The sequence below is a fragment of the Mustelus asterias genome, chromosome 25 (assembly GCF_964213995.1).
Source record: "Mustelus asterias chromosome 25, sMusAst1.hap1.1, whole genome shotgun sequence".
Lineage (NCBI taxonomy): Eukaryota > Metazoa > Chordata > Chondrichthyes > Carcharhiniformes > Triakidae > Mustelus > Mustelus asterias.
The window spans coordinates 40,103,243-40,124,876 of record NC_135825.1 but is presented as its reverse complement, the minus strand read 5'-3'; the positions used below and the strand labels follow the sequence as shown (position 1 = coordinate 40,124,876).

Sequence of the window (21,634 nt, the reverse complement as noted above, 5' to 3'; positions counted from 1 at the left end):
ACACAGAGTGCAGCACACCGCCAAATAGAGAGTATAGCACACCACCGGACAGAGTGTGCAGGAGGCCGCCAGACTGAGTACAGCAGGCTGCCAGACTGAGAGCAGCAGGCCACCAGACTGAGAGCAGCAGGCCACCAGACTGAGAGCAGCAGGCCACCAGACAGAGAGCAGCAGGCCACCAGACAGAGTACAGCAGGCCGCCAGGCAGAGTACAGCAGGCCGCCAGACAGAGTGCAGCAGGCCACCAGACAGAGTACAGCAGGCCGCTAGACAGAGTACAGCAGGCCGCCAGACAGAGAGCAGAGCAGTCTGCCAGACAGAGTACAGCAGCCTGCCAGAGTACAGCAGGCCGCCAGACAGAGTACAGCAGGCCGCCAGACAGAGTACAGCAGGCTGCCAGACAGAGAGTTCAGTACAGCACCAGACAGAAAGTACAGCAGGCCGCCAGACAAAGACTACATCAACCACCAGACAGAGAGTACAGCAGGCTGTCAGACAGAGAGTACAGCAGGCTGTCAGACAGAGAGTACAGCAGGCCATCAGACAGAGAATACAACAGGCCGCCAGACACAGAGTGCAGCACACCGCCAAATAGAGAGTATAGCACACCACCGGACAAAGTGTGCAGGAGGCCGCCAGACTGAGTACAGCAGGCCGCCAGACTGAGAGCGGCAGGCCACCAGACTGAGAGCAGCAGGCCACCAGACAGAGAGCAGCAGGCCACCAGACAGAGAGCAGCAGGCCACCAGACAGAGTACAGCAGGCCGCCAGGCAGAGTACAGCAGGCCGCCAGAAAGAGTACAGCAGGCCGCCAGGCAGAGTACAGCAGGCCACCAGACAGAGTACAGCAGGCCGCCAGGCAGAGTACAGCAGGCCACCAGACAGAGTACAGCAGGCCGCCAGGCAGAGTACAGCAGGCCACCAGACAGAGTACAGCAGGCCGCCAGGCAGAGTACAGCAGGCCACCAGACAGAGTACAGCAGGCCGCCAGGCAGAGTACAGCAGGCCACCAGAAAGAGTACAGCAGGCCGCCAGACAGAGTACAGCAGGCCGCCAGACAGAGAGCAGAGCAGTCTGCCAGACAGAGTACAGCAGCCTGCCAGAGTACAGCAGGCCGCCAGACAGAGTACAGCAGGCCGCCAGACAGAGTACAGCAGGCCGCCAGACAGAGTACAGCAGGCCGCCAGACAGAGTACAGCAGGCCGCCAGACAGAGTACAGCAGGCTGCCAGACAGAGAGCAGAGCAGTCTGCCAGACAGAGAGTAAAGCGTTCCGCCAGACGGAGAGTACAGCACAGCAACAGAGAGAGTACAGCAGGCTGCCAGACAGAGTACAGCAGGCCGCCAGACAGAGAGCAGAGCAGGCCACCAGACAGAGTACAGCAGGCCGACAGACAGAGAGTACAGCGCGCCGCCAGACAGACAGTACACCAGGCGGCCAGCCAGAGAGTACAATACGCCGCCAGACAGCGAGTACAGCAGGCCGCCAGACAGACAGCACAGCAGGCCGCCAGACAGAGAGTGCAGTGAGTACAGACAGTATACAGAGAGAGAGAGAGTACAAAGAGAGCGAGAGTGAGAGAGAGAGATTATTGACACCTGATTTAGGTGTATAAGATTATGCAGGGCATAGCGAGGATAGAAAGGCAGTTTTTTTCATTAGGAGAGGGGTCAATAACTAGGGGGATAGATTTAAGGTAAAAGGGAAAAGGCTAAGAGGGAAGTTGAAAAGAAACTTTTTCATCCAGAGGGTGGTGGGATTTAGAACTGTCGACCTGAAAGGATGATTGAGTCAGAAACTCTCATAATATTTAAGAAGTATTTAGATATTCACTTGTGGTGCCTTAACCTCCAGGGTTATGGGCCAAGCATTGGATAACGGGATTACTGTAGTCAGATCTTTGTTAACTGTCTTGGGCCAAATCTATTCTACAAATCTAAATGAGGGATGACATAGGCTCTGAAGAACAAAACGTGGAATCGTTATGGGTAGAGATGAGGAATAGTAGAGGGAGAAATGGGGGGGGGGGAGCTAGAAGAGTTGACTAGGATCAAGGAACTAATTGATGGGGGGGAGGATGCAGGGGTAAGGGGAATTACAAAATGAATGGTAGAGGAGAGGGTGCAAGTGAATGAAGGCGGTAATTTAGATAAGGGAGTAGAGGGAGACGGTGTTCGCGACTCATCAAAGCGGGTTCAGATAAAAGCTGGAATAAGGACACTTTGCCTGAATGCACGAAGCATTCGGAACAAGGTGAATGAGTTGATGGTGCAAATCAGCACAAGTGGGTACGATCTAGTGGCCATTACAGAAACGTGGCTGAAAGGTGACCAGGACTGGGAGATGAATATCCAGGGGTATCAGGCGTTTAGGAAGAATAGACAAGAAGGAAAAGGTGGTGGGGTCGCGCTATTAGTAAGAGATAATATCAGGGTAGTACTGAGGGATGACATAGGCTCTGAGGAACAAAACGTGGAATCGTTATGGGTAGAGATGAGGAATAGTAGAGGGAGAAAGACACTAGTAGGTGTGGTATATAGGCCCCCGAATAATAATGTTGAGGTAGGGAGGGCTATAAACAAGCAGATAAGGGATGCGTGTAAAAACGGAACGGCAATAATCATGGGGGACTTCAACATGCACATTGACTGGCAGACTCAAGTCGGTAAGGGTGGAATGGAGGAAGAGTTCTTAGAATGCTGTCGGGATAGTTTCCTTGAACAGCATGTTACGGAACCGACGAGGGAACGAGCTATTTTGGATCTGGTATTGTGTAACGAGGTAGGTAGAATTAAGGATCTTATTGTGAAGGACCCTCTTGGGTCTAGTGACCACAATATGGTCGAATTTCTGATTCAGATGGAAGAGGAGAAAGTTTGGTCCCAAACCAGTGTCCTCTGTTTGAACAGAGGGAAATATGATAGGATGAGGGATGAATTGGCTAAGGTAGACTGGGAGAGCAGGCTGGCAGGTAGGATAGCTGAGGAACAGTGGAGGATTTTTAAGGAGATCCTTTTCAGTTCTCAGCAAAAATATATTCCAGCAAAAAACAAGGATTGTAAGAAAAGGGAGAACCAGCCGTGGATAACGAAGGAAATAAAGGAGAGTATTAAAATAAAAACAGCTGCGTACAGAGTGGCCAAAAATAGTGGAGAAACAAGTGATTGGGAAAAATTTAAGAAACAACAAAGAGAGACTAAGAAAGCGATAAAGAAAGGAAGGATAGACTATGAAGCTAGGCTAGCAATTAATATAAAAAATGATAGTAAAAGTTTTTATAAATATATAAAAAGGAATAGAGTGGCTAGAGTGAATGTTGGACCCTTGGAGGACGAGAGGGGGGAGTTAATAGTGGGAAATGAGGATATGGCTGAGTCTTTAAATAAGTTTTTTGTGTCGGTCTTCACGGTGGAGGACACAAATAGTTTGCCAAATATTAACGATAGAGGGTTGGCAGCAGGAGAAATACTTAATACGATTAATGTTACCAGAGAGGCAGTGCTGGGTAGACTAATGGGACTGAAGGTGGACAAGTCCCCGGGTCCGGATGGAATGCATCCCAGGGTATTGAAAGAAATGTCAGAGGTAATAGTGGATGCGTTAGTGATTATTTATCAAAACTCGTTGCATTCTGGGGTAGTGCCGGTTGATTGGAAAACGGCAAATGTTACGCCGCTGTTTAAAAAAGGAAGGAGTCAAAAGGCGGGTAACTATAGGCCGGTCAGCTTAACGTCTGTAGTAGGGAAAATGCTGGAATCCATTATTAAGGAGGAGATAGCAGGGCATCTGGATAGAAATGGTTCGATCAATCAGACGCAGCATGGATTCATGAGGGGAAAGTCGTGCTTGACGAACATGTTGGATTTTTATGAAGATGTGACTAGGGCGGTTGATGGAGGAGAACCGGTGGATGCGGTGTTTTTGGATTTCCAAAAGGCGTTTGATAAGGTGCCCCATAAAAGGCTGCTGAAGAAGATTAGGGCACACGGAGTTGGGGGTAGTGTGTTAAAGTGGATTGGGGACTGGCTATCCGACAGGAAGCAAAGAGTCGGAATAAATGGGTGTTTTTCCAGTTGGAGGAAGGTAACTAGTGGCGTGCCGCAGGGATCGGTACTCGGGCCGCAACTGTTTACCATTTATATAGATGATCTGGAGGAGGGGACGGAGTGTAGGGTAACGAAGTTTGCAGACGACACAAAGATAAGTGGAAAAGTGAATCGTGTGGAGGACGGAGAAGATCTGCAGAGAGATTTGGACAGGCTGAGTGAGTGGGCGAGGATATGGCAAATGGAGTATAACGTTGATAAATGCGAGGTTATACACTTTGGAGGAAATAATAACAAATGGGATTACTATCTCAATGGAAACAAATTAAAACATGCTACCGTGCAAAGGGACCTGGGGGTCCTTGTGCATGAGACGCAAAAGCCCAGTCTGCAGGTACAACAGGTGATCAAGAAGGCAAATGGGATGTTGGCCTATATTGCGAGGGGGATAGAATATAAAAGCAGGGATGTCTTGATGCACCTGTACAGGGCATTGGTGAGGCCGCAGCTGGAATACTGTGTGCAGTATTGGTCCCCTTATATGAGGAAGGATATATTGGCATTGGAGGGAGTGCAGAGAAGGTTCACCAGGTTGATACCGGAGATGAGGGGTTTGGATTATGAGGAGAGGCTGAGGAGATTGGGTTTGTACTCGTTGGAGTTTAGAAGGATGAGGGGGGATCTTATGGAGACTTATAAGATAATGCGGGGGCTGGATAGGGTGGAGGCGGAGAGATTCTTTCCACTTAGTAAGGAAGTTAAAACTAGAGGACACAGCCTCAAAATAAAGGGGGGTCGGTTTAAGACAGAGTTGAGGAGGAACTTCTTCTCCCAGAGGGTGGTGAATCTCTGGAATTCTCTGCCCACTGAGGTGGTGGAGGCTACCTCGCTGAATATGTTTAAAGCGCGGATGGATGGATTCCTGATCGGTAAGGGAATTAAGGGTTATGGGGATCAGGCGGGTAAGTGGTACTGATCCACGTCAGATCAGCCATGATCTTATTGAATGGCGGGACAGGCTCGAGGGGCTAGATGGCCTACTCCTGCTCCTATTTCTTATGTTCTTATGTTCGTATGAAGGGCTGGGTAGTTTGGGTCAAGATTCTCTGGAGTTTAGAAGAATGAAAAGTCATCTAATTGAAATATGAAAGATTCTAACAGGGCTTGACAGGGTAGACGCTGAAAGATTGTTTCCTCTGGCTGGCAAATCTAGAACAAGAGGGCACAGTCTCAGGATAAGGGGACCATCATGAGGACCATCATTCAGGGGTTATGAATCTTTAGAATGTCCAACATAATCTCAACTTTTACAGACTCTACATGTAACTGAAGACCTCCAGCCTTCAAGGCATTCAAATGAATCACCTTCACACCTTCTCCAAGACATTGACATTCTTCATGAAATGTCATGTCCAAAAGTGAGAAAAGCACTCGAGCTGAAGCCTAAGCTGCAAAGGTTTTGTATGACACCCTCACTTTTGTAACCTATGCCTATTTATGAAGCCAGCTATCCCCTGTGTCTTTGTAACGGCTTTTGTATCTTATCCTGTCACCTCAGTGTGTGGATGTCAAGCCCAGGTCTCTCTATTCCCGCACTTACCTTTATAATTGCATCTCAGTTCAGTATTGCAATCACAATCGTGAACCTTTGCCCCTGCACACTTAAGTTTTGACCATCCTTTAAATATGTATGATGTTTGCCTTTTCAGTGAGGCATCTCTGGATTCACCTGCTCTAACTGGTGGGGTGAGTAATTCTGCCGCTTCAGTGAAACTGGAGAATGAACCGTTATTTCACAGAATCTTTACTGTACAAGAGGAGACAATGCAGCCCAACACTTCTACTCTGGCTCTCTGAAAGAACAATCCATGCAGTTCCACTCCTCTGCCTTGCACATTCTCTTTTCAGAATCAATCCAATTCTTTTTTGAATGCCTCGATTGAAGTTGCCTCCACCACCCTCTCAGGAAGTTCATTCCGGATTCCATTCACCCTTTTTGCCAATTATTTTAAATCATTGCCCTCTAGTGCATGGGAACAGCTGATCACGATTTCCCCTTCCGATACCCTTCAAGATCTGAATACCTCAATCAAATCTCCTTTCCGCCTTCTTTTCTCCAACGAAAACAGTCCCAACCTCTCCAATCTATCCTCATAGCTACAGTTCTTAATCCCTGGAATTATCCTTGTGAATTTCCTTTGTACTCTCGCCAATCCCTTCACATCCTTCCTCAAGTGTGGCACCTAGAACTGGTTGACTTAGTATTTGTTGACTTCATACTTCTGGTCCACAAACCATACCTGGTGATTTTGAAGATCCTCAGAAGTCGGATACATCGGAGGACGGAGATTCCAAGTGGAGACATTACCCTCACCTCGACCAGAATAGTCTCCAGGATTCCACCACACACCACAAAGCAGTCAAATCGATTAAACAGAGACACAAAGTAGGCCTGGAGGCCAAGGCTAAACATCTTCAGGACCATCTCCACCGTGAACAGGGCTAAGAGCACCTTGTTAGCATTGTCTACAATATGAGGAAGAAACAGAGAGGGAGAATGAGAAAGAGAGAGATAAACAAAGACAGAGATAGAGTGATATTAACAGAGAGAGAGCACAGCTGATATGACTGGATTGTGCAAGTGGAAATGATTATTACCGTGGATGAGAGCAGTTGTCCGTTATTAGAGCCAGGGATTATGGGAAAAAAAATTGCAAAGCGCTCTATTGGGAGTGGGGAGAAAGTTGAGTGTGGGAATGGGCCTGGAGGGGTGGGGCAAAGATTAAGGGTGATTGAGTCCAAGATAGGATGGTTGTGTCTGTGGGGGTGAAGGGGCGGGGCTCGCCCAGGCGCGGGGCTGGGTGTGCTGGAGCGAGGGGCCAGGTCTCTCTGGGCAAGGGGCCAGGTGTGTCTGGGTGAGGGGCCGGGTGTGTCTGGGCAAGGTGGAGTTGTTTAATAGTGATAATATTGACTCGTGATTACAGATTTTGATCTTACCTTGGATGTTGGTCAGCCAGTCAGGTTGATGGTGGTGCTCCAAGGCAATCATTAGAGTGTTGAGGAAAACCAGGAATATCACTAGCCAGTAGAAGAAGTTGGATTTCACAAATGCCCTGCACTTCCGCCTGAACATCCGATTCCACCTCTGACATCGCCAGCTGCAGGAAAAACTAAGAAGTAAATCCCCAGCCCAGCTCTGTTTATAGGCCTGAGCACCACTGCATACCTCCATCCAACCCTCTCAGCATGTGCAAAGGAAGTCAGGATCTGCTGAGCTCCTCCCTCCAAGCCCAATTTTCAGGGCTGCACTGTGTCTACAAATGACCAGGACTCTAAGGCCAGGCGCCAGTGGCAATAATCATTCGTAACCCAGGGAAAACAAGTTATTTCATCTCTCCCTAAGCCCCCTGCCTGAGCACAGAGTCACAATATAGTGTCGATCTACAATTACATACTTCGCACACCAGCTTTCCTGCCCTGAAGGGCATCAAGTGAACCAATTGGATTTTGATAACAGCTTCATTGTTATCACCAGCAGAAAAACCTGCATGACTCAGGATATTGAGGCCCTGGTCAAGAAGAAGAAGGAGGCACATGACATGCATGGGCAGCTGAGATCAAGTGGATCCCTTGAAGAGTATAGAGGGTGCAGAAATTAAGAGAAAAATCATGAGGGCAAAAAGGGAACACGAGATTTGTTTTGGCAGATAAGGCAAAGGAGAATCCAAAGAGCTTCTACAAATACATAAAGGGCAAAAGAGTAACAAGGGAGAGAGTCGGGTCTCTTAAGGATCAACAAGGTCATCTATGTGCGGATCCACAAGAGATGGGTGAGATCCTAAATAAATATTTCTCATCAGTGTTTACTATTGAGAAAAGCATGGATGTTAAGGAACTTGGGGAAATAAATAGTGATGTCTTGGGGAGTGTACATATAACAGAGAAGGAGATGCTGGAAGTATTAAAGCGCATCAAGGTAGATAAATCCCCGGGACCTGATGAAGTGTATCCCAGGACATTGTGGGAGGCTAAGGAGGAAATTGCGGGTCCCCGAGCCGAGATATTTGAATCATCGATAGTCACAGGTGAGGTGCCTGAATATTGGAGGGTGGCAAATGTTGTGCCTTTGTTTAAAAAGGGCTGCAGGGAAAAGCCTGGGAACTACGGGCCAGTGAGCCTCACATCTGTAGTGAGTAAGTTATCATCATAGAATCATAGAAACCCTACAGTGCAGAAGGAGGCCATTCGGCCCATCGAGTCTGCACCGACCACAATCCCACCCAAGCCATACCCCCACATATTTACCCGCTAATCCCTCTAACCTACACATCCCAGGACTCTAAGGGGCAATTTTTAACCTGGCCAATCAACCTAACCCGCACATCTTTGGACTGTGGGAGGAAACCGGAGCACCCAGAGGAAACCCACGCAGACACGAGGAGAATGTGCAAACTCCACACAGACAGTGACCCGAGCCGGGAATCGAACCCGGGACCCTGGAGCTGTGAAGCAGCAGTGCTAACCACTGTGCTACCGTGCCGCCCAGAAGGTCAGAAGGTATTCTGAGAGACAGGATCGACAGGCATTTAGAGACGCAAGGACTAATTCGGGACTGTCAGCATGGCTTTGTGAGTGGAAAATCATGTCTCACAAATTTGATTGAGTTTTTTGAAGGGGTAACGAAGAAGGTCGATGAGGGCAGTGCAGTTGATGTTGTCTACATGGACTTTAGCAAGGCCTTTGACAAGGTACCGCATGGTAGGTTGTTGCATAAGGTTAAATCTCACAGGATCCAGGGTGAGGTAGCGAAATGGATACAAAATTGGCTTGATGATAGAAGACAGAGGGTGGTTGCAGAGGGTTGTTTTTCAAACTGGAGGCCTGTGCCAGCGGTGTTCCTCAGGGATAGGTGCAGGGTCCACTGTTATTTGTCATTTATATTAATGATTTGGATGAGAATTTAGGAGGTATGGTTAGTAAGTTTGCAGATGATACCACGATTGATGGCATAGTGGACATTGAAGAAGGTTATCTAGGATTGCAATAGGATCTTCGATCAATTGGGACAGTGGGCTGACGAATGGCAGATGGAGTTGAATTTAGATAAAAGCAAGGTGATGCATTTTGGCAGATTGAACCAGGGCAGGACTTATTCAGTTATGGTAGGGCATTGGGGAGAGTTATAGAACAAAGAGATCTAGGGGTACATGTTCAGAGCTCCTTGAAAGTGGGGTCACAGCTGGACAGAGTGGTGAAGAAGGCATTCGGCATGCTTGGTTTCATTGGTCAGAATACACGTGTTAGGACGTCTTGTTGAAGTTGTACAAGACATTGGTAAGGCCACACTTGGAATACTGTGTACAGTTCGAGTCACCCTATTATGGAAAGGATATTATTAAACTAGACAGAGTGCAGAAAAGATTTACTAAGATGCTCCCGGGATTTGATAGTTTGAGTTATAACGAGAGGCTGGATAGACTGGGACTTTTTTCCATGGAGCGTAGGAGGCTTAGGGGTGATCTCATAGAGTTCTATAAAATAATGAGGGGCATAGATCAGCTCGATAGTCAATATCTTTCCCAAAGGTAGGGGAGTCTAAAACTAGAGGACATCAGTTTCAAGTGAGAGGGGAGAGATACAAAAGGGTCCAGAGGGGCAATTTTTTCACACAGAGGGTGTCGAATGTCTGGAACGAGCAACCAGAGGCAGTAGTAGAGGCGGGTACAATTTTGTCTTTTAAAAAGTGTTTAGACAGTTACATGGGTAGGACGGCTACAGGGGGATATGGGCCAAATGGGACTAGCTTAGAGGTTAAAAAAAGGGGCGGCAGGGACAAGTTGGGCCGAAGGGCTGTTTCCATGCTGTAAACCTTGATAACTCTATTAGGTAACACCTTTCAAATCTTCAGGAAGTTCTAAAAGATACATAATTCAAATATTTGCTTGGTTGGACAAGGCCTTTGACAAGGTACCGCAGGGTAGGTCGTTGCATAAGGTTAAATCTCACAGGATCCAGGGTGAGGTAGCGAAATGGATACAAAATTGGCTTGATGACAGAATGATGTGTAGATGCCGGCGTTGGACTGGGGTGAACACAGTAAGAAGTTTAACAACACCAGGTTAAAGTCCAACAGGTTTATTTGGTAGCAAAAGCCACACTACCAAATAAACCTGTTGATGACAGAAGACAGAGGGTGGTTGTAGAGGGTTGTTAAGTATTTCTTTAAAAAAAGGACATCCCATCAAAGCTTAACCTTTTGCACTCATGAGTGTGACAGTTGGTGTCTCAATGAGGGAGTGCTGCTCGGGCTGCAGTAGAGTAATTAATTTATTTAATTATTTTTCAGTTTAAATTAGTGAAAAAAATCGGAGGTTTTTTTTTTTCTAAACAGGAAATAGGCCCAGCAGCAGCCTGGGACGATTTTGGAGGGTTTAAAAGTAGGCCGCACCTTTGAGCGGGCAGCGTCGTTAGCGGGCAGTGGAGTGAGCAGGGGACAGAGTGAGAGCTAAAAGGGCTTTGGCTCACAGGGCTTCGGCGAGGAAGGTTGTTTGTTTGTTTTTCTTCGGTTACACCCCCTTTTTGTTTTATCCCCAAAACTAAAAAGGACATGGCTGGTATGAGTGGGAGGCCAGTATACTGCATTCGGTGTGGGATGTGGGAGTTCCTGGAGACAACTTGCCTCCCGGAAGTCCATATCTGTGCCAGATGTGTGGAACTGCATCTCCTGAAGGATCGTGTAAGGGAGCTGGAGCTGAGGCTCGATGAACTCAGTTTAGTTAGGGAAAATGAGAGAGTCATAGATAAAAGTTATAGTCAGGTAGTGACACCAGGGTCTCGGAAGGAAGACACGTGGGTCACGGTTAGGAGGGGTAATAGTCAGAAGGGTGATGTGCCAGAAAGCACCCCAGTGGCAGTCTCCCATAAGAGAAAGGGATGGGCAACAGATGGGAGAAGGGAAGGGAGTGAGCAGTCTGTGGAGGGATCCCCTGTGGTTGTCCCCCTCCACAATAGGTATATTGTTTTGGATTCTGTGGAGGGGGATGACCCTCCAGGGGTAAGCCACGAGGACCAGATTGCCTCCACGGGGACAGGCTCAGGGGTCCGGAAGGGAAAGAAGGGGTTTAGGAGAGCGATAGTTGTGGGGGACGCAATAGTTAGAGGCACGGACAGGCGCTTCTGTGGGACTGAACGAGAATCCAGGATGGTAGTCTGCCTCCCTGGTGCCGGGGTACTGGATGTCTCCGAGAGGGTAGGAAGCATATTTAAAAAGGAAGGTAGTCAAACGGATGTGATTGTACACATTGGGGGAAATGATGTAGGTAGGAAGAGCAGGGGGGTCATACGAGAGAAATTCAGGGAGTTGGGTGCTAGGCTAAAAAGTAAGACCTCCAGTGTAGCAATCTCTGGACTGCTCCCGGTGCCTAGTGCAAGTGAGGCTCGGAACAGGGAGATTCTACAGTTGAACGCGTGGCTAAAGGACTGGTGCAAGAGGGAGGGTTTTAAATTCATAGATAACTGGGAAATCTTCAAGTCAGGATGGCAACTGTACAGAAAGGATGGGTTACACCTTAACTGGAAGGGAACAAATATCCTGGCTGGGAGTTTTGCTCGAGTGTTTCGGCAGGATTTAAACTAGTGTGGCAGGGGGGTGGGGAACAAAACAGGAGGTCAGTAAATACTGAGGCTGGGGTCGAGCTGGGGGCCAGGGCAAGGCTAGCTAAGAAGAGGAGCACTCTGGAGGAGGAGGACCTGACTGGGCCTGGAGTGCATCTGCTTCAATGCGAGGAGTGTAACGGGCAAAACAGACGAACTTAGGGCCTTAATGCTTGTGCGGAATTTGGATGTGGTTGCGGTGACGGAAACCTGGTTAAAAGAAGGACAGGACTGGCAGCTGAATATTCCGGGGTATCAGTGTTTTAGGCGAGACAGAGGAGGGGCTAAAAAAGGTGGGGGAGTAGCGATATTAGTTAAGGAGCATATTACCGCGGTGCAGAGGGTAGACAACTTAGAGGGGTCATGTGCTGAGTCGCTGTGGGTGGAACTCAGAAACAGGAAGGGTGCAGTCACTATGCTGGGGGTGTACTACAGACCACCCAACAGCCCACGGGAAGTGGAGGAAAGGATATGTCAGGAGATTCTGGATAGGTGCAGAAAACATAGGGTTGTTGTAGTGGGGGACTTTAATTTCCCTGGCACAGACTGGAAAGTGCTTAGAGCTGGGGGACCGGACGGGGAGGAATTTGTAAAATGCATACTGGAAGGTTCTTTGGAACAGTATGTAGATAGCCCGACTCGAGAGGGGGCTATACTGGACCTAGTTCTGGGAAATGAGCCCGGTCAGGTCGTCAAAGTTTCGGTAGGGGAACATGTGGCAAATAGTGACCACAACTCTGTTAACTTTAGGATAGTAATGGACAAGGATGAGTGCTGTCCTACGGGCAGGGTGCTAAATTGGGGGAAGGCTGACTATAGCCGGATTAGGCAGGAATTGGTGGATGTTGATTGGGAGAGGATGTTCGAGGGTAAGTCCGCGTCTGGCATGTGGGAGTCTTTTAAGGAACTATTGATAAGGCTGCAGGATAGGCATGTGCCTGTAAAAAGGAAAGATAGGAAAGGTAGGATTCGAGAGCCGTGGATAACCAGGGAAATTGAGGATCTGATTAAAATGAAAAGGGAGGCGTACGTTAAGTCCAGGCAACTGAAAACAGATGGAGCTCTGGAGGAATACAGAGAGAGTAGGAAAGATCTCAAACGGGGAGTTAGAAGGGCAAAAAGAGGGCACGAGATGTTCTTGGCAGGCAGGATTAAGGAGAATCCTAAGGCATTCTATTCATACGTTAGGAACAAAAGAGTTGTCAGGGAGAAAATCGGACCTCTCAGGGACAAAGGAGGGGAATTATGCTTAGAACCCAAGGGAATAGGGGAGATCCTAAATGAATACTTTGCATCGGTATTCACGAAGGAGAGGGGCGTGTTAACCGGGAGTGTCTCGGAGGGAGGTGTTGACCCGTTAGAGAAAATCTCCATTACGAGAGAGGAAGTGTTAGGTTTTTTAGGGAACATTAAAACTGACAAAGCCCCAGGGCCTGATGGCATCTATCCTCGACTGCTCAGGGAGACGAGAGAGGAAATTGCTGGGCCTCTGACGGAAATCTTTGTCGCTTCTTTGGACACGGGTGAGGTCCCTGAGGATTGGAGGATAGCGAATGAGGTCCCGTTGTTTAAGAAGGGTAGCAGGGATAACCCAGGAAATTATAGGCCGGTGAGCTTGACGTCCGTGGTAGGGAAGTTGTTGGAGAGGATTCTTAGAGACAGGATGTATGTGCATTTAGAACGGAACAATCTCATTAGTGACAGACAGCATGGTTTTGTAAGAGGGAGGTCGTGCCTTACAAATTTGGTGGAGTTTTTTGAGGAAGTGACAAAAACGGTTGATGAACTAAGGGCCGTGGATGTCGTCTATATGGATTTCAGTAAGGCATTTGACAAAGTCCCACATGGCAGGTTGGTTAAGAAGGTTAAGGCTCATGGGATACAAGGAGAAGTGGCTCGATGGGTGGAGAACTGGCTTGGCCATAGGAGACAGAGGGTAGTGGTCGAAGGGTCTTTTTCCGGCTGGAGGTCTGTGACCAGTGGTGTTCCGCAGGGCTCTGTCCTGGGACCTCTGCTATTTGTGATATATATAAATGATTTGGAAGAAGGTGTAACTGGTGTAATCAGCAAGTTTGCGGATGACACAAAGGTGGCTGGAATTGCGGATAGCGAAGAGCATTGTCGGGCAATACAGCAGGATATAGATAGGCTGGAAAATTGGGCGGAGAGGTGGCAGATGGAATTTAATCCGGATAAATGCGAAGTGATGCATTTTGGAAGAAATAATGTAGGGAGGAGTTATACAATAAATGGTAGAGTCATCAGGAGTATAGAAACACAGAGGGACCTAGGTGTGCAAGTCCACAAATCCTTGAAGGTGGCAACACAGGTGGAGAAGGTGGTGAAGAAGGCATATGGTATGCTTGCCTTTATAGGACGGGGTATAGAGTATAAAAGCTGGAGTCTGATGATGCAGCTGTATAGAACGCTGGTTAGGCCGCATTTGGAGTACTGCGTCCAGTTCTGGTCGCCACACTACCAGAAGGACGTGGAGGCATTGGAGAGAGTGCAGAGAAGGTTTACCAGGATGTTGCCTGGTAAGGAGGGTCTTAGCTATGAGGAGAGATTGGGTAGACTGGGGTTGTTCTCCTTGGAAAGACGGAGAATGAGGGGAGATCTAATAGAGGTATACAAGATTATGAAGGGTATAGATAGGGTGAACAGTGGGAAGCTTTTTCCCAGGTCGGAAGTGACGATCACGAGGGGTCACGGGCTCAAGCTGAGAGGGGCGAAGTATAACTCAGACATCAGAGGGACGTTTTTTACACAGAGGGTGGTGGGGGCCTGGAATGCGCTGCCAAGTAGGGTGGTGGAGGCAGGCACGCTGACATCGTTTAAGACTTACCTGGATAGTCACATGAGCAGCCTGGGAATGGAGGGATACAAACGATTGGTCTAGTTGGACCAAGGAGCGGCACAGGCTTGGAGGGCCGAAGGCCTGTTTCCTGTGCTGTACTGTTCTTTGTTCTTTGAAGGGGGGGAGGTTTAACACAGATATCAGAAGGACATATTTCACACAGAGGGTCGTGGGGGCCTGAAATGTGTTGCCGGGCAAGGTGGTGGAGGCGGACACACTGGGAACGTTTAAGACTTATCTAGACAGCTATATGACCGGAGTGGGAATGGAGGGATACAAAAGAGTGGTCTAGTTTGGACCAGGGAGCGGCGCGGGCTAATTGTTCCTTGTTTCTCATTTCAAGGCTTCATTCTATGATCATCTTGCTGGTGCCAGTACAGAGCGAGACTGCGGATAGTTGGGAACCTGTCTCGGGGGCAGGGAATTCATATGGTGTTCATGGAAGTGGAAATGACTAGGGTTGGAAGCATTTTCCGATCAGGGCCATTGTGATCTCCTGGACTCGTTTCGATCGCCTCAGGGGGTCGGAGAGGAATTTCCCAGATTTTTTTTTCCCCATATTGGCCCTGGGGTTTTTCACTCTGGGTTTTCGCCTCTCCCTGGGGATCACATGGTCTGGAATAGGGGGGTGGGGGTGAGTTAATAGGTTGTAATGAACAAAGCATCGTAGCTGTGAGGGACAGCTCGGTGGATAGGATATTGGTATGTAGATAGGCTGGAAAATTGGGCGGGGATCCTGGATTCAGGATTCAATCCTGGACCGGGGAACGGCGCGGGCTTGGAGGGCCGAAGGGCCTGTTCCTGTGCTGTATTGTTCTTTGTTCTTTGTTCATCACAACTGAACATTCTTTAATGGGATGTAGATGTCACTTGCTAGGTCAGCATTTGTTCCCGAGAACAATAGAACACAGAAAAGTGAGAGTGCAGAAATAGGTTGTGATATTTGAACAGCATTGATGTCTGTGACTGGTCAGCCCATTGTGTCTGCGCTGGCCAATAAAGAAAAAAGATACTCACTGCTCATTCTAATCCCACGTTCCAGCACCTGGTCCGTCGCCTCACAGGTCCCAGCTCTTCACGTACAGATCGAAGTACCGTTTAAATGAGTTCAGTGTTTCAGCCTCAACCAATTTGGGCAGTCAATTCCAGGAGCCCACCACCCTTGGGCTGAAATGTTTTTCCCCATGTCCCCTCTCATTCTTTTCCCAATCACCTTAAACCTACCCCCCCCCCGCCCCCCCGGTAATCAACCCCTCAGCTAAGGGAAACAAGTCTTTCCCATCTACCCTGTCTCGGGCCCTGATAACTTTGTAAACCCCAGTTAGGTCACCCCTCAGCCTCCTCTGTTCTAAGGAAAACAACCCTAGGCTAGTCAAGGAAACATTCTTGCACTCTATCCAGAGTAATTTTGTCATCCCTGTAATGTAGTGGCCAGAAAGGTAACACAACAGACTTGTCTCAGAAATCAGCAAAGACCAATTTCAGGCAGGGAAAACGGCGTTTATCCTGCTGATGGCAATGGCAGTTTTCCTCTGCCATGTAGTGTGGCACTTGGTGAAAAGCATTTGAAGGCAGGGTTTCACTCTGTATCACTGCTGGATGGCCTCTGATTCACTTGCCCCACCGTCACCTCAGTGTTTCAATGATTCGGGAACCATGCACACTGCTGGCACACTTTGGACTTTGCTGGAAAGTCATGGCTACCAGACCTAGGAAACTTTCTGCACCCAGGATTACTGACACCTCCCTTGAGCGCCTGCTTGTTACAGTGGAGGTCTGCTGTGATGGACTGTATCCACATTCTGGGTGAAGAGCTGCAACCAAGATGACCAACTGAGCATGGGAAGCGGTCACAGTGCTGGTAAGTGCAAATGACCTGCAGAAGAGGACAGCCATCCAGTGCTGCAAGAGGATGAATAATCTCCTCCATTCTGTCAGGGAAGTCACTCTCAACTCACACACCAATCACACATCCACAGGGACCTCACTCACTGCCAGCTCAAGGGACACTACTGCGCGCTCTCCCACATGCACCTCATCTCCCCTGCAGGTTCTGTCCTCATCACCTCACTGCTCCTACTCACCACCCACACCATCTGCCCTGCTGGTGTCCTGCTTACAGTCTTGCTGTGGATAGCACATTTAGAGAGGTGGTGACACCCCAGCACAAGCGGCTTGGCTTTACGGGGGGGGGGGGGGGGGGGGGGGGGGGTGGAAGAAGAAAGGAAGAGCGGCCAAAGATTTTACTCCAGGATGGTGTGTTGCCTCCCTGGTACCAGGGTCAGGGATGTCACTAAACAGCTGCAGGGCATCCTGAAAGCGGAGGGTGATGAATTGGAGGTCATGGTACATGTTGGTACCAACAACATAGGTAGTTAAAAGGATGAGGTCCTGCAGAGTGAATATAAGGAGTTAGGCAGGAGGTTAAAAAGCAGGATGTCAAGGGTAGTAATGTCTGTATTACTCCCGGTGCCCGGTAGGAATCGGAGGATAGGACAGATGAATGCATGGCTGAGGAGTTGATGCAGGGAGCAGAGAGTCAAATGTTTGCAGCATTGGGAACTCTTCTGGCGCAGGGGTGACCTGTATAAGAGGGGTGGGTTGTACCTGAACCGGAGGGGGACCAAGAGACTGTCAGGGAGATTTGCTAAAACTACTCGGGAGGGGGGTGGGACCCTAAAGAGTAGAGACAAAAGGGATCACTGAGGCCAATGGAGAATTTAAAGAGAGCAAATTAAATAGACAAGGCAGGCATGAGCATAGCAGGGAACGAGGGAAGACTGATGAATTATACTGCATTTATTTCAATGCAAGAGGCCTGACAGGTAAGGCAGATGAGCTCAGGGTATGGGTGGGTACATGGGACTGGGATATCATAGCTGTTACAGAAAAATGCCGAGGGAGGGATAGAACTGGCAGCTAAATGTTCCAGGATATTGATGCTATTGGAAATCTATTAATTCTATTCAATCTTTGTGTCGTCCGCAAACTTACGATTCAGACCATCTACATTCTCTTCCAAATTATTTATATATATGACAAACAACAGGGGTCCCAGCACTGATCCCTGCGGAACACCACTGGTTAGAGATCTCCAAACAGAAAAGCAACCTTCCACTGCCACTCTGTCTTCATTGACGAAGCAAATGTGAGGCAATGCATTTTGGAAGGTCAAATACTGATAAGAAATATACAGTAAATGGCAGAACCCTCAAGAGTATTGATAGGCAGAGGGATCTGGGTGTACAGGTAGATAGGTCACTGAAAGTGGCAAAGCAGGTGGAGAAGGTAGTCAAGAAGGCATATGGCATGCTTGCCCTCATCGGCCGGGGCATTGAGTTTAAAAATTGGCAAGTCATGTTGCAGCTTTATAGAATCTTAGTTAGGCCTAACTTGAAATATCGTGTTCCATTCTGGTCGCCACACTATGGCTTTGGAGAGGGTACAGAAAAGATTTACCAGGATGTTGCCTGGTATGGAGGGCATTAGCTATGAGGAGAGGTTGGAGAAACTTGGTTTGTTCTCACTGGAACGACGGAGGTTGAGGAGCGACCTGATAGAGGTCTACAAGATTATGAGAGGCATGGACAGAGTGGATCGTCAGAAGCTTTTTCCTGGGATGGAGGAGTCAATTACTGGGGGTCTAAGGCACGAGGGCCAAGGTTTAAAGGAGTCGTACGAGACTAATTTTTTACACACAGGGTGGTGTGTACCTGGAACTTGCTGCCGGGAGAAGTAAACCATAGAACCATAGAAACACTACAGTGCAGAAAGAGGCCATTCGGCCCATTGTGTCTGCAGCAACAACAATCCCACCCAGGCCCTATCCCCGTATCATAGAACATAGAACAGTACAGCACAGAACAGGCCCTTCGGCCCACGATGTTGTGCCGAGCTTTATCTGAAACCAAGATCAAGCTATCCCACTCCCTGTCATCCTGGTGTGCTCCATGTGCCTATCCAGTAACCGCTTCAATGTTCCTAAAGTGTCTGACTCCACTATTATAAGGGATAGGATTTATAGTTATTTGGAGAGTAATGAATTGATAGGTGATAGTCAGCATGGTTTTGTGGCAGGTAGGTCGTGCCTTACTAACCTTATTGAGTTTTTTGAGAAAGTGACCAAGGAGGTGGATGGGGGCAAGGCAGTGGACGTGGTATATATGGATTTTAGTAAGGCGTTTGATAAGGTTCACCATGGTAGGCTTCTGCAGAAAATGCAGATGTATGGGATTGGGGGTGATCTAGGAAATTGGATCAGGAATTGGCTAGCGGATAGGAAACAGAGGGTGGTGGTTGATAGTAAATATTCATCATGGAGTGCGGTTACAAGTGGTGTACCTCAGGGATCTGTTTTGGGGCCACTGCTGTTTGTAATATTTATTAATGATCTGGATGAGGGTATAGTTGGGTGGATTAGCAAATTTGCTGATGACACCAAAGTCGGTGGTGTGGTAGACAGTGAGGAAGGGTGTCGTAGTTTGCAGGAAGACTTAGACAGGTTGCAAAGTTGGGCCGAGAGGTGGCGGATGGAGTTTAATGCGGAGAAGTGTGAGGTAATTCACTTTGGTAGGAATAACAGATGTGTTGAGTATAGGGCTAACGGGAGGACTTTGAATAGTGTGGAGGAGCAGAGGGATCTAGGTGTATGTGTGCATAGATCCCTGAAAGTTGGGAATCAAGTAGATAAGGTTGTTAAGAAGGCATATGGTGTCTTGGCGTTTATTGGTAGGGGGATTGAATTTAGGAGTCGTAGCGTTATGTTGCAACTGTACACAACTCTGGTGCGGCCGCACTTGGAGTACTGTGTGCAGTTCTGGTCCCCACATTACAGGAAGGATGTGGAGGCTTTGGAGAGGGTGCAGAGGAGGTTTACCAGGATGTTGCCTGGTATGGAGGGGAGATCCTATGAGGAGAGGCTGAGGGATTTGGGATTGTTTTCGCTGGAAAGGCGGCGGCTAAGAGGGGATCTTATTGAAACATATAAGATGATTAGAGGTTTAGATAGGGTGGATAGTGATAGCCTTTTTCCTCTGATGGAGAAATCCAGCACGAGGGGGCATGGCTTTAAATTGAGGGAGGGTAGTTATAGAACCGATGTCAGGGGTAGGTTCTTTACCCAGAGGGTGGTGAGGGATTGGAATGCCCTGCCAGCATCAGTAGTAAATGCGCCTAGTTTGGGGGCGTTTAAGAGATCCGTAGATAGGTTCATGGACGAAAAGAAATTGGTTTAGGTTGGAGGGTCACAGTTTTTTTTTTTTTTTAACTGGTCGGTGCAACATCGTGGGCCGAAGGGCCTGTTCTGCGCTGTAATGTTCTATGTTCTATCACTGCAGGCAGTCCATTCCACACCCCAACCACTCTCTGCGTAAAGAACCTACCTCTGATATCCTTCCTGTATCTCCCACCACGAACCCTATAGTTATGCCCCCTTGTAATAGCTCCATCCACCCGAGGAAATAGTCTTTGAACGTTCACTCTATCTATCCCCTTCATCATTTTATAAACCTCTATTAAGTCTCCCCTCAGCCTCCTCCGCTCCAGAGAGAACAGCCCTAGCTCCCTCAACCTTTCCTCATAAGACCTACCCTCCAAACCAGGCAGCATCCGGGTAAATCTCCTCTGCACTCTTTCCAGCGCTTCCACATCCTTCTTATAGTCAGGTGACCAGAACTGCACACAATATTCCAAATGTGGTCTCACCAAGGTCCTGTACAGTTGCAGCATAACCCCACGGCTCTTAAACTCCAAAAGCTAACACACTATAGGCCTTCTTCACAGCTCTATCCACTTGAGTGGCAACCTTTAGAGATCTGTGGATATGAACCCCAAGATCTCTCTGTTCCTCCACAGTCTTCAGAACCCTACCTTTGACCCTGTAATCCACATTTAAATTAGTCCTACCAAAATGAATCACCTCACATTTATCAGGGTTAAACTCCATTTGCCATTTTTCAGCCCAGCTTTGCATCCTATCTATGTCTCTTTGCAGCCTACAACAGCCCTCCACCTCATCCACTACTCCACCAATCTTGGTGTCATCAGCAAATTTACTGATCCACCCTTCAGCCCCCTCCTCTAAGTCATTAATAAAAATCACAAAGAGCAGAGGACCAAGCACTGATCCCTGCGGCACTCCGCTAGCAACCTGCCTCCAATCCGAAAATTTTCCATCGACCACCACCCTCTGTCTTCGATCAGACAGCCAGTTGCCTATCCAATCAGCCAACTTTCCCTCTATCCCACACCTCCTCACTTTCATCATAAGCCGACCATGGGGGACCTTATCAAACGCCTTACTAAAATACATGTATATGACATCAACTGCCCTACCTTCATCAACACACTTAGTTACCTCCTCAAAAAATTCTATCAAATTTGTGAGGCACGACTTGCCCTTCACGAATCCGTGCTGACTATCCCGGATTAATCCGCATCTTTCTAAATGGTTGTAAAGCCCATCTCTAAGGACCTTTTCCATCAATTTACCAACCATCGAAGTAAGACTAACCGGTCTATAATTACCAGGGTCATTTCTATTCCCTTTCTTAAACAGAGGAACAACATTCGCCATTCTCCAGTCCTCTGGCACCATCCCCGTGGACAGCGAGGACCCAAAGATCAAAGCCAAAGGCTCTGCAATCTCATCCCTTGCCTCCCAAAGAATCCTAGGATACATTTCATCAGGCCCAGGGGACTTATCGACCTTCAGTTTATTCAAAACTGCCAGGACATCCTCCCTCCGAACATCTATTTCCGCCAGCCTATTAGCCTGTAACACCTTCTCTTCCTCAAAAACATGGCCCCTCTCCTTGGTGAACACTGAAGAAAAGTATTCATTCATCACCTCGCCTATCTCTACTGACTCCATACACAAGTTCCCACGACTGTCCTTGACCGGCCCTAACCTCACCCTGGTCATTCTTTTATTCCTCACATAAGAGTAAAAAGCCTTGGGGTTTTCCTTGATCCGACCCGCCAAGGACTTCTCGTGTCCCCTCCTAGCTCTCCTAAGCCCCTTTTTCAGCTCATTCCTTGCTAACTTGTAACCCTCAATCGAGCCATCTGAACCTTGTTT

The 21,634-nt window shown here is 48.1% G+C and overlaps 1 protein-coding gene across 6 annotated transcripts in view; it reads right to left on the bottom strand.

The window, feature by feature from the left end:
* The window catches only part of LOC144511902 (voltage-dependent L-type calcium channel subunit alpha-1S-like), an 841,603-nt gene that overhangs the window by 736,842 nt on the left and 83,127 nt on the right, over positions 1-21,634 (bottom strand). For all 6 annotated transcript variants that reach the window (XR_013500922.1, XR_013500923.1, XM_078242345.1 and 3 more), the window contains exons 9-10: positions 7,044-7,204; positions 6,347-6,572 (exon numbers count right to left, since the gene is read on the bottom strand). Coding sequence is in view for 4 of the 6 variants with exons in the window: in XM_078242345.1 (XP_078098471.1) it covers positions 6,347-6,572; positions 7,044-7,204 (387 nt within the window). In the remaining 2 variants the exon portion in view is untranslated. The remainder of the gene's footprint in view (positions 1-6,346; positions 6,573-7,043; positions 7,205-21,634) is intronic.